The sequence below is a fragment of the Canis lupus genome, chromosome 17 (assembly GCF_048164855.1).
Source record: "Canis lupus baileyi chromosome 17, mCanLup2.hap1, whole genome shotgun sequence".
Taxonomy (NCBI): Eukaryota; Metazoa; Chordata; class Mammalia; order Carnivora; family Canidae; genus Canis; species Canis lupus.
The window spans coordinates 52,866,241-52,879,378 of record NC_132854.1 but is presented as its reverse complement, the minus strand read 5'-3'; the positions used below and the strand labels follow the sequence as shown (position 1 = coordinate 52,879,378).

General features: G+C 36.3%; 1 protein-coding gene across 10 annotated transcripts in view; it reads right to left on the bottom strand.

Moving 5' to 3' along the window:
• DGKH (diacylglycerol kinase eta) overlaps positions 1–13,138 on the bottom strand; it is a 178,879-nt gene that overhangs the window by 46,653 nt on the left and 119,088 nt on the right. For all 10 annotated transcript variants that reach the window (XM_072782927.1, XM_072782932.1, XM_072782930.1 and 7 more), the window contains 3 exons: positions 8,594–8,679; positions 2,443–2,542; positions 460–733 (listed from right to left, as the gene is read on the bottom strand). In XM_072782927.1, the coding sequence (XP_072639028.1) occupies positions 460–733; positions 2,443–2,542; positions 8,594–8,679 (460 nt within the window). The remainder of the gene's footprint in view (positions 1–459; positions 734–2,442; positions 2,543–8,593; positions 8,680–13,138) is intronic.

Genomic DNA, 13,138 nt, shown 5'->3' with positions numbered 1-13,138 from the left:
ATGGCTCAGCGGTTTAGGGCAGCATGATCCTGAAGACCCGGGATCGAGTCTCACGTCGGGCTCCCTGCTTGGGGCCTGCTTCTCCCTCTGCCTGTGTCTCTGCCTCTCTCTCTCTCCTCTGTGTCTCTCATGAATAAATAAATAAAATCTTTAAAAAAAAAGATTCCAATTAGGTGAAAGATATTTAAAATTTTTAAATTATTAATTTTCAATGTTTCCAGTGTATTTTTATCTTTGATGTGTTAGTTTCTATATCATTAGTGTACTGATCCTACTAAAACAATAAATAGTACAGATTTCATTCTAATGGCTTCTTCTTCTGTCCTGCCTAAAAATGGGGTGTGTGTGTGTGTGTGTGTGTGTGCGCGCACGCGCACAGTGTGACCAACATGGAAATTCCATTGTGCTTACAATATAGGGATGATGCTAACTTCAAAAGCTAATTTTGTTCATGTGTACCTTTGCCGGCTTCTTCAATGACTTGCCTCACTGCTTTCTTTAAACTGTTTGCCCGCAACATTATTTCCTTTGGTTTGACAGCTTTCTGGGATGGAGGTTTCGTAGGGTCATCCACGAGTTGTTCTTTGCTTTCACACAAGGATTCTTCACTGGAAGATTCCACGGTATCTTCTTCTACAATGACAGAGCGGATGCCTGGGACAATGGGGGTGGCCTGGGAATCTGTGTGCAAGGCTTGAAGCAGTTGTTCAAGCTTTTCATTTAGGACTGAACACTATGAAAACAAAAATACAGTAATGAATTTTCATTTGGTGGAAATGGAAAAGGACAATTTGAGTGAATCAGTTCTGATTTTAGAGGAAAGATGCCTATATTAATATTTACCAATTAATTGGCTATCCATTATACATGATACAGCTTATAGATGAAATAACTTATCATTTAAAAACAAGAGCACAATTATGTAAATTTTTAGGTGTGCTTCTGGAATATCCCAACTCTACCGTCTTTGTATCAGTAGTTTTCCTTATAAGAAAATCTCTATCATCATTATACAGGTATTTTTCCTTGAAAAGAACAAACACTTCACTACAAAGTGACACATTCCACAAAAAAATTATGTATCTTACAAAACACTGTGTAAGCTTTTTAAAAAGTGATTGATGAATGGTACCATTTTGATCATCACAAACTGCAGGTCTGGCTGAGTCTTGGTAAGCTCTCCTTCAAAGCTTTGCTTGTGAAAGGGGTGAAAGGTGCCTATGGGATTACTGACTCAAAAAAAAAAAAAGAGCAAAAAGGAAAATGCATGAGGATAAAGAAGAAAAAGAAGATGGAGAAAGCAAAAACCAGCACTCTGCCCTTGTTTCTGTCTGCTTCTCTCGAGTGACGAAGGGTAAAGAAACATGAAGGCCTGAAGATGTTGCTACAACTGCCCTACTATAGCTTTTCTCACCACACAGATTCCTGTCCTTTCCTTCTCCATTTATTTGTCTTTGATGTCATGCTAAGACAAGGCTACGGCAGAAACTGTTAAGAGAAAAAAATATGGAGGCACCTAGATGGCTCAGCGGTTGAGCAACTGTCTTTGGCTCAGGTCATGATCCCGGAGTCCTGGGATTGAGTCCCACATCAGGCTCCCCACAGAGAGCCTCCTTCTCCCTCTGCTTATTTGTCTGCCTCTCTTTCTCGTGTCTCTCATGAATAAATAAATAAAATCTTTCAAAAAGAGAGAGAAAAAATATAGCCAGAGAGGTATTCCATTTTCTGAAGCTCTCCATTGAATAGAAAAACAAGAAAGAGGCTGAAAATATCAAATGTTATGCTTCTTTCTATTTCCTTTTCCTTTAACTCCATGGAATTACCATCTACAGCATAGATCTGGAGATCATTCCTTTGCAAGCCCAAGAAAGCCAAACCTTTTGTAAGAATGCCCGGCCTTGAACATATGAAAGCAAAGAGAGTAGCTTTTAAGCTTCTTACTTTAGCCTCAGAAAGCTTATAAAGGGGGGAAGAAATCTATAAAGAAAAAGGCAAAGCAAGAAAAAGAACCCGCAAAGAGGCCAAGGACCATAATGTCTGGGGATTCCAAGGAACCATGCTAAGAGTGAGCCTGATGATCAGTTGGCCTGGAAACAGAAAGCCATCCCTCTCCACACTGGAACACCACCTGCCCAGCATTATCCCCTCTGTGACCCCACTGTGGGGCATTTCTCCTTGGGGATGCCAATCTGTGGGGCAGAGGGAGCTGAGTTACAAAATTCAGGTTGTCGGATGGTCTTCAGCAATGCAGGTTTCCCATATATTCAAGCGTAACCATAAAACAGAATATGTTTTCGTCCCTCACATCTGATTCAAAAGTAGTTTTTCTCTTGATTTAAGATGTTTTGGCAAGAAAGTCACGTAATCAATTTAGCTGTGAAACACAGTTCAATGTTAACGTTGTCAGCAAAAAACTTTCATGCCCTGAGGTGACCCGCTTACTTTACTGGCCATGGCATCGGCTGCAACGGTGTTTTCCAACGTTTTTTCATATGACTTCTCTACTTTAGCAACAAAGTCCTTTACAGTTTCACATAGTATCCTTTAAGGAAGAGAAATTGTGCAATTCAGTAAACCCTGTAGGTGGATTCAGTTTGATGTACAAACATATTTAACAACAAGCACAAACAGGTAAATTGCCAAAGCACAGGGACCGTTTGTATATAAAACCCATACTTCTATCTGCTGTATAACACATACTAGATAAGTTCAAGACATACTGAGTTATAAGTGGAAATGCACACGAATAAAGTGTACACATTGTATTAAGGTCATAACAAGCCTTTCTCAAATATTTAAATTAAATTATTGAGAAGAGTATTTATAGATCTCATTTTAATAAATTAGCATTATCTCCAGCACCTTACATATTTTCATAATAGAACTTGGCGATGTTAAAAAAAAAGAGGATTAAAAAAAAAGAGGATTAATTTGTCACTTAATGTTGTTACTGTCACTCTCCTATTCATGATCTGTTATCTCAAAAGTATATTGTTCCTGAAGAAGAGATTGTGTAACTAACCTGGCACTTGAATTGAGTTATATTCTCCTTAAATCCATTTGTTTTTTTCCCTTAAGATAACCAGCACAGTCACATTCAAGACTAATTTAATTTAGAGCTTGTCAGTGTCAACAATATACGGTTTACTTGTTTGTCGCTTTTAATTACATTCAATTTCTTTGCAATAGAAGTAGATTAAAAGAAGAAAATAATATGAAACCTTAACACTAACTAAAATACGTCTTTCAAAAGTCTTTGGGACTGGTGCTGGATTAAAAACAACCCAACAGAACAGTATGTGACTAGCTTTTTGTAGCAAGAACTAATAGTGTTTCTGAAAACAAAATCAGAATATTTTAAAATAATAATATTTCCCTTTATTATGGATATAGATTGAAAAATTTGAAGGGAAAAAAAGCGGGCTCTGGCAATTATTTTTTTCTATTACACTCAACAATTTTCTCTGGTATGTGAGTGACATAATGATTATGTTTCCAGATATTTAAGTATCATGACATCAAGTCATTCCATGGATATAGTACACCCACACCCACTCCAAACCTTCACATTTATCATCTCAAAAAGAACTGAATTATTCCTAATAATTTTTGTTTTCTTAGTTTTTTGGCAACCATTTCTAGCTTTTACTTGGACAAAAAGTAGTATTTCCTAACCTTACATCTCTTTGTTGGCTTTTTAAATTCACATATATTCAGAGACTCTAGCTTACTATTAGAGACGCATTCATGTGCTTCACCTCAATTTTGGTCTTCTTTGTTCATGTACAGTACTTTTATGGAACATTTTGGAATGTTAAGGCAGGCTGTCATGAAATTCCTTCTATGAACCTTACTGAAAGTTTCTCCAAGATGTCCCATCCCTAAGGAGAGGAGACACTGACAGTTCTCCCTCTTTATTTAACTCCGAAATAGAGGTTTTCATTGCTGTTATTACAACTGTCTTGATAAAATTTTCTCCTGTTAAATGTGTGAAATTGCATATGTCATAACATTACCATAGCTACTTTTGCTGGTATTTTGCTAACTCTTAGGGACAGAGCCTGTTGGTCCATCAGCCTACGAATGAAAGTGGCAACAATAGGGTCATGTTGGAGATGGAGGCTGAAGGAAGAGAGTATGACTGTGTTAGGAAATACTTGTCAAGTAAGTTGTGGTCTATCTTAGGATCCAATAAGTTTCATATTCCAGAGGCATAAAATATTTATACTTGTAATAAAAATTAACTTGCTATTACACCTAAATAATGAATGTAGAATTCTTAAAACTGAAATAAAATGGACACCTAAACATGGCATGATTCAAAATCATACCACCTGTGAACCAGCAAATTGGAGAAAAACAATTTTAAGATGTATTTGCCATAGTAACAGGGAAGACATTCTCCACATGATACAGTTTTCTATTTTGATGCATAAAGATTTCTGGAAAACGTGCAAAAATCAAGTAAGTGAAAGTGGAATGTGGATTTTCCCATAGAACTATAAAATTATATCTTAAATCATTGTTAGTCATAATTTTGACAAGATAATTTCCAAGCATTTTAATTCTTTTAGTTTTGTTCTCTTCCTTCCAAGTTGAGCACAAATATGCAGTTGCTATTGCACCAAATATTCAGTTGAAGCTAACAACAGTCCATATTTAGCATGCTGGATGATTTCCACTATCATCACAACTATATTATTCATGAGATCTATACTTTTTATTACCAGTGTCAGTATCATCATTTATCATTTTACCACTTATTTTTTTAATAGGGATAAATGACATTATATTATGCAAACACTACAGTAAGAAAAATATGGCAATGATGCCCAAACAGATGCACATATTGGCAGGCAGGGGTCATCCTCCGAGAATCTGGAAAATTAATTTTCCATCTTTTGTAAAAAAGTTCCAATCAGAAATTAAAGATGATTTACAAGTATCAGTGCATAATCTATAAAAACCCTTAGCTATCTCTGTGTTCCAAGGAAAGATTCTAACAACTGCGTATCTTACCTCATCTATTCAATGACAGGTGTTGCCTAAATTATCTCTAAATAGATACGAGATCTGAAATTCTGTGGTTCTATGGCAATAGTTCCAACCTTATTATTTTTTCTGGCTGATGATCCCATTTTCTAAGAAGTTCTGTCTACAGGGAAAATTTCATTTATTATTATTTTTATTATTTTTTATTAATATATGACACCCATACTTGCTAATTAATCCTTCTGATTCTCTGAAGGTAACTCATGTTATCATACCAAACTTACAAAATTTCAAAAATCAAAGAGATGTTAACACTTTGTTGGTTAACCCATAGTAACTACATTAGTTAACCTACACGCTAGCTAAGTTAATGGATTATAGCTTTTCCATCAGTATTTTCAGCATTTTAAAAATAGTTCAAACAGCTTGGGCTCCTGGGAATTACCATTTCATAAAACAAATATAAATACGCACAAGATTGTTAAAACATCCTGCCTTAATATTGTATCATTTAACAAGTAGATGGCATTAAGAAAGGAAGGGAATTCCATGTTATCTAGGTGGTGATTACAAGAATGTGTATGTGAACATATGTACGTTTATTCCTCTTTCTCATCACTAAATTATACCCTTATGATTTGGGCACTTTACTGTGTATATGTCATACCTTGATAACAACAAAAAAATTTTTTTAAGAAGGGAAAACTATTATAGACTTTACAAGTTTTAAAGGGACATACAGCCCAAATGCAATATGTGAATCTTGTTTGGATTTTGATTTGAACAACTCAACTATTTAAAAATAACTTTGAAATAATTAGGGGAAATGGATTATGGGTTGAGTAATATATATGCTCTTAGAGAAGTATTACTAATTTTATTAGACTTTTTAATAAGATTATTAGGTATATAGACTGAAAGCAGAATAAAATAATTTCTGGGATTTGCTTAGAGATTGTAGCAAAAGAAAGTGGGAGTAGATGACAAAATTTTGATAAATACTGAAGCCATGTGATGGGTATGGCGGGAAACCATTATACCAGTCTCTTTACTTTTATATTTGTTTGACGATGTTCATAACAAAAATTAAATTTAAAATATATCACTGATAAAAATTTACTACATTTTGTCCTTTCTTTTCTCTCTTGAACCTCTTTATGGAAAATCCTGTAAAATTTTAATCCAGGGTTATAAAGGCAGGTTGCTGGGCAGCCTGGGAGCACAGATGAGTGACAAGAGGGGGCCAGGGTTGGAACAAAATCTGTTTAGAGGTAAATGAGCTAGTCAGAGAGAAATCCAAAGCTTTTAGCTAATAGTAGAGCCTAGACAAAGAGCCAGCCTTAGGTCAAAGAAAAAATTTGAATGTAATTGATTAAAACATGAGATGATGATACTATAATTTAATATAGCACTCTGTAGTTTACAAGCTCTATATTTATTTCATTACTCAATTTAATTCTCCCAACAGTTTCATGACGGAGACAGGACAGGCACTCTTTCCATTCTTATGCTTGATAAAACAGACATAGGCCACAAAGCTACCAAATGGTCAAATCTCAGCTAGGACCTTAGATTTACTTCTACTTGGTCCAACCCTGTGATTTACAGTGGTTTTCAAGCTGTTTCCCAGAAATTCTTCAAAGATTCTGCAAATACTTCATTCAGATTTCATTTAGAAATATAAAATATAATTTTTTACATGTTCAGTCATTGGAGATCTCAGACAAATAATATGCTAGCTTCAACATTAGAATTCATTTTTTTGTGCAAATCTTAGACTATATTTGATACAGTTTCCAGTTATTCCTATGTTTTATTTCAGTTACATGGTAATAGGGAAATTGTCTTCAATAGTCAAAGTAAGATACAGAAATAACTAGAAACTGGATCAAATGTAAAATTATAACTGTCATCTATAATCTTATTGCTTAATTTTTCTCATAAATGATTGATAATTTAATCCTGTCCAATTTATTAATGATAAAAATAGAATTTTAATTTTTTAAATACTGGAATTCTATGTAAGATTTTATTTAACAAAAGACAATGTTATAATAAATCATGTCTCAATTAAAAATATGTAAGATGTATAGAAGGCACTAATTAAACACATCAAACACATGAAGGCTAAAATTAATGATTGCTAACTATGAAAGACGGCCATCTAAACTATGAAAGGTGGCCAGATAAAATATTTACTTGACTGCATCAAAGAATAATCCTTTTATAACTTGTTATACTTTTTCAAAGTTTCTATTTCAGCTTTCCATCTTTTCTAGCTATATCTTCTAAATGTCCTATTTAAAAAAAAAGCATTTGATTCATAGACCAAGGGTGGCAAATGCAAATGTCTTCCTCATAGAAATAACTTAAGCACTTAAGGAACGACTTTAGTATATAAATTTGTCCCAAGAGGGGGAAGACAATAGGGAGTGCTGAGGCCTGGGGCAAACATGACATATCTACATTTCACCATAAGGCAATCCACTTCATCAGAAAACGCCCAACCAAATGACAGCGACAGAAATCCAGCAGCAGCACTGGGCATCAAACACAAGAGTCTGCAGCCCACCTCTCTGCACAACCAGTGTGCTCTCCTGCCTTAAGCTGTTCAACATCTCTTCTATCACTCAGCCCTGTTTCCTATTCCTGGGGTTTATGGCATCCACAGTAACTGTCACTACATTTATACTGTCACATGCAAATTTGTTTGAAATGATTTATCTTCCCTTGATTCTGTGCAAAGGAAGTATATAACATACACTAAAGTTGGTGTATTTTGCCTCCACCAATTCCCTAATCCCTCACTCTCCTTCTTCTTTTTCTCCTCTCTCTGTGTAATAGTAGTATTTCCTTGCCAAGCCAGAATCCTAAAGCATACTTTTACCTTTGGCTTATCGGTTGAAAATTTCAGTGGGTTTCACCCTTTCCTCTAGCTGACTTTCTTGATCTCAGGACATCAGTATAGGATGCTTCAAAACTGAATTCTAAATTCCAGGCAGGCAGCATTTGGGATAATAAAATCAAGTAGCTCTGGCTCCATGTACAGAATCAACTTAACTAAAATCTGATAACTTTGAATTAAAATATAATTATGTAATTTAAACATGCTGATAAATGTCATTTTGAAAAATCTCTTCAATATCTTCCCTTTCCTGATGTAAACAGTTCCTAAAGAGTAGTGTTTATGGAAATAATAAACTGTAGTGAAATGTGTTTTCCATAGTATATTTAATCATCAATGCTTCTTTATTTTCTTATTTTTTATTTTATTTTTTAAATTTTTTAATGGAAATTCTATTTAGTTTACATATGAGTGTTCTTTAAATACGAGCTTGGGCTAATTAAACTCTAAACACTTACCACACCATTCTGATAAAAAAAAGTTTCAGCCTAGGCAGCCAAAAAAAATCCCTCTAAATATATACTCTACTGCAAATAAGATGCTAAAGTGATTTTTTAAAAAACCAAATGCAAGTTTAGTATATCTAATTCTGTAAGCTATTTCATAGGTTTTTTTGGGGAAAAAAATTACAAAGTGACATAAATGGTAGGAATGAGCGTTTTCACCATACAACTATTTCATGGCTTCATCACTCACTTGGCAGATGATATGATCACTGCATGTTCATCAGAATTGAGGATTTTTGTAAGATGAGCTGCAACTGAGTCCTCATAAATTGTCATCTGAAAACATAAAAAACCTACACTGTATTATCATTGCTGACATTCATACAGCTCAGTTACTATTTCTTCCAAAATGGGACCACTCAGGACACACATGACACAAGGCAATGACTATAATGAAATATATAAAAGAGTCATCATATGAAATAAATACTTCCTTTCAGTAGAAGGCTTTTAGTTTCTGAAATTCCTTAATCTGAATTAAGTAGTCTTAAAAAAAATCCATAAAATCCATTAAATTAAAAAAATGTTGAATAGCTGAATACATAAAGAACTCCTCTGAGTCGGCACAAAAAAGCAAGCGCCAGATGACCCGATGAAAAATGGGCAAAAGACTAGAAGCTTAAAGAGGAAGGTATACCAATGGTCCACAACCGATGAAAGGTGATCAACCTCATCGGGCTTCAGGCAAACACAAACTAAAACCACCATGGGGGTTCCACTGTATCTGCCAGCAGAGCTAAAACGAAAACAGAAGCAGCAACCACACCTGGAAAGTGCCAAGTATTGGCATGGTTGTGGAGCAAGAGAACTCTCAGTCGCTGTTGGTGGGAGAGCAGGAGTTGATAGAAACACTCCAGAAAACTGCTGGATGTCTATCAAAGCTGAACATGTGCATATACCATAGGGCCCAGCAATTGAATTTCTACATATGTATATGCCCCAAAGAAATGTGATGTGCATTCAGCAAAAGACACGTGATAGAAAACATTCACACAACATTCATTCGATAGTAGCATGGATAACAGATTGTAGCACATCTGGGCCATGGGATACCAGGGGGCAATGAGAATGCGTGATTTACATCTCTGCTGTAATATGGATGAACGCTAGACATGATGTTGAATGGAAAGATTCAGAGAAGGGCTGCTTACAAAATGATTCATTTTATAAACACAGAAACAGACCAAAATAATCTATGCTTTTAGAAGCCAGGAGAGAAGTTCTTGGGGTGGGAGGTGGGGGTGATAAATGGAAGGGGTGCTGGTGATGTTGCCTTGCCTCGTGATCTGGGTTCATTTAGCTTGTGGAAACTTACCAATGGTACATTTATGATCTGTGCACTTTCCTGTATGTATAGTTCAATAAAAAGTTTTTTAGAATGCTGAGTGCACTGTCATACAACCATGTATATAAACATACCTCTCAGACATAATCAAAATGCTCAGGGAGCCCTATATCCCCCTTTCTGTTTGACTCAAAATTTAACATTCTATTGAAAGAACATACCTTCCCAATAAATAAAAATGTGCACAATATTTAAATAGCTTCAATTGAGAACCTTCCATACAAATTTTTGCCTCAAATATATACCACCTCATATGGTTCAAAAATTCCCAGTGTAGGGCAGCCTGGGTGGCTCGGCGGTTTAGCGCCTGCCTTCAGCCCAGGGCGTGATCCTGGAGACCCGGGATCGAGTCCCACGTTGAGCTCCCTGCATGGAGCCTGCTTCTCCCTTTGCTTGTGTCTCTGCCTCTCTCTCATTCTCTCTCTCTCTCTCATGAATAAATAAAATCTTTAAAAAAAAAATTCCCAGTGTAAATCACATGCTGTGTTCCAGCTGGTCTCCTATGCTCTTCTGCTCTACTCAAATATCCTTCCGTTGCTTCTTACCCATCAGTACCAGTTTACTTAGACTTAAAGGAAGATCCAATTACCTCCCCCACCCCACCAAAGCCTTCCTGACTAGTGTCTTCCCAAACAGATCTCATTCCCGATTTCCATTCAATTCCACCAGTGGCTAATCTTTTGAATTTCCACCTTACTTTTTTGACAGGCAGAAAGATGGGAGGGGAGGAGCCTCAAAGCCTCACACAATATTGTGTTCACTGGCAAATCCACTTCACTCATCTTCCAGTCTAAACATTAAAAGCTGCAACTTGATAGTCAAGATCAGAAAAATGAAAATACGACGTTTTAAAAAGCAATGAGGGGAAATATTTTTCAAAAAAGATTAGTTTTAATTTCTTTTCCCTACAGGACAGATTATCATAAAGCCTAAGAATGTAAGGGAAATATTTTAAACTCTCATTAATTCCATTTGAATGGACATGTAAAAACCCAAGCTTTTGTCTGTCAAAAATAATCAAAGGCAAAAAAGACAACCACTTCCAGAGGAAAACGAAACAACCTCTCTGTCCAAAGATAAAATTATTGATGTCACTTATTAACCTACTGTGTAGTCACTTAGAGTCAGGAAGTTAAGGTAATAATAATAATTATTTTTATTCTATATCAGGCACTGTGATTAAGTATTCTGTATATATTTATCCCATTAATTGTCCTGTTTTATAGCCAAGGAGCTTCAGGCTCTGATGAGTTGAGCAATTTGCCCAAGACCTATAGCTAATGAAGAAGAAACCAATTATGGGACCATGTCCATGGCTTACCTACCATATTGCCCACCCCCTCTCCAAGCAAGCCTTGGTCTTTATTTAACAGCATTTACTGAACATAAATTTTGTCATTTCTTAAGTGTATTGTAACAGCATAGTTGGGATCTCTATATCTCTCCTACTCCTTTCAAACCATTCTCCACTTCATGACACAGTGATTTTTTTCTAAAGCACAAATCTGATCATGCTACATTTCTCCTTAACACGTTTGAGGGGATTAGTCAAAACTCTTCAGCTAACATGCAAGACCTTCCAGAGGCACCTGGGTGACTCAATCTGTTGGGCGTCTGCCTTCAGCTCAGGTCAAGGTCCTGGAGTCCTGGGATTGAGCCCAGTGTTGGGATCCCTGCTCAGAGGGGAGTCTGCTTCTCCCTGTCCCTCTGCCCCTCCCCTCACTTGTGTTTTCTCTCTCGTTTGCTCATTCAGTCTCTCTCTCTCTCAAATAAATAAATAAAATATTTTTTAAAAAAACATGCAAGACCTTCCATAATTCCCTGGATTCTCCATGATCCAAACCCTCCTTCTTTCCTCTGTCATGTCTTTTGATGCTCTTCCCTTGCACAACATGCTCTAACTCAATGGTATCACTTGCAGTGCCCCAAATGTACCAAGGTCCTTACTATCAGGTTCTACGTCATGCTCTTTTTCAACTGGCTAATTCCCACTTCTCTTCTTTTGTGCTGAAAATCCAGTATAGGTACAACCTCCTCTGTAGAGACTTCCCTGAACTTGCCAGACTAAGAATCCTCTCTTATGTGCAACCATTATACCCTGAAAATAACTTAAACATAGCTAATCCTTTATTGTCTGTCCCTCCCACTGGAACCGAGATTCTCCAACTTTCTGGCCTCATAGCATCTTTAAACGTCTGAACGATTTTGTCACAATACCCCTAGGCCAAGAGGAATCCCTAACAGTAGGTAAATACAAACAACTTAATAAGTCCTTATATCCTAACAACTTACTAGCCATTTGAAAAAACAGTAAGTATAATTTAAAAGAAACAACAGTATCTCATTGCATTCTTAAACAACTAGCTGTGAGCCTGGGGGCACTGTATACACCTCAAGCCTTGAAATCAGATTGGACAGTAACAACCTCATTTCCTACTCAACACTAATTTGTGTGGTGTTTGCTTTTTATCACAGTGACTACTAAAAACCCAAGCTTCACAAAAATATGCTGTCATCAGAAGAAAAGGAGTGCAACCTAATGTTTAAACTGTCCAGTACTTCAAGCTAGTAGTCTGTATGTTGTCTGACAGATATTGAGTATTACAATTAAATTTTCTTTGAAATTTAAAACTATCTCACGGGAGCCCTCTGAGCTCACTGCAGTGGCCTGAGGCCACCATGGTGCACACAGTTTGGGAACTACCATTTCTAAACTAACTGAAGCAATAGGGCAAGTCTTCTATGTCCACTCCCAGATACCCACGGCATTTAATATTGTTAAATTAATGAAAAAATAGTTATAATATCTTACCATGCTGTTACAAAGCAGCGAAGAAACAGAAAGAACTGGGGGGAGAGAAGCTTTCAATAAGAGTAAATTTAAAACAAATTAATAGGAAGAAGTTCATTTCCAGAGAGTTGAGGCCACTCTCTCCTATTTTAGGGGAGTTGGTGGAGATACAGCAGCTCACACCTTCTTTTTGATGACTTATCATTAATAAATAAGCATCTATTGACTAGTGTGATTGGGGTATGATACAAAACAGATTAAAACTATGACTCCTGTATCAAAAAAGGTTTTAATCCAATTGGAAAGCAATAAGAATCTGGTTTCCAAGAAATAGATGAAGCCAGAGGGCTTTGATGCCACGATGACCATAGTTCCAAAAGTGTTTGGTATTTAGACCAAAAATTAACAATAAGAATTTTTTTTATTAACTGTCCACTTTGTGCCAGTCACGACACCAGATGACAATACAATGGTGAATGAATAACACATTGCCTGGTCTTGACAGTACAACAGCACCAAGATAATGGAAGGTGACAATGGAAGGGGGCTTTGGAACTTGTGAGGAAGGAGGTAGTACAAGGGCATGGGGGATGAGGGAT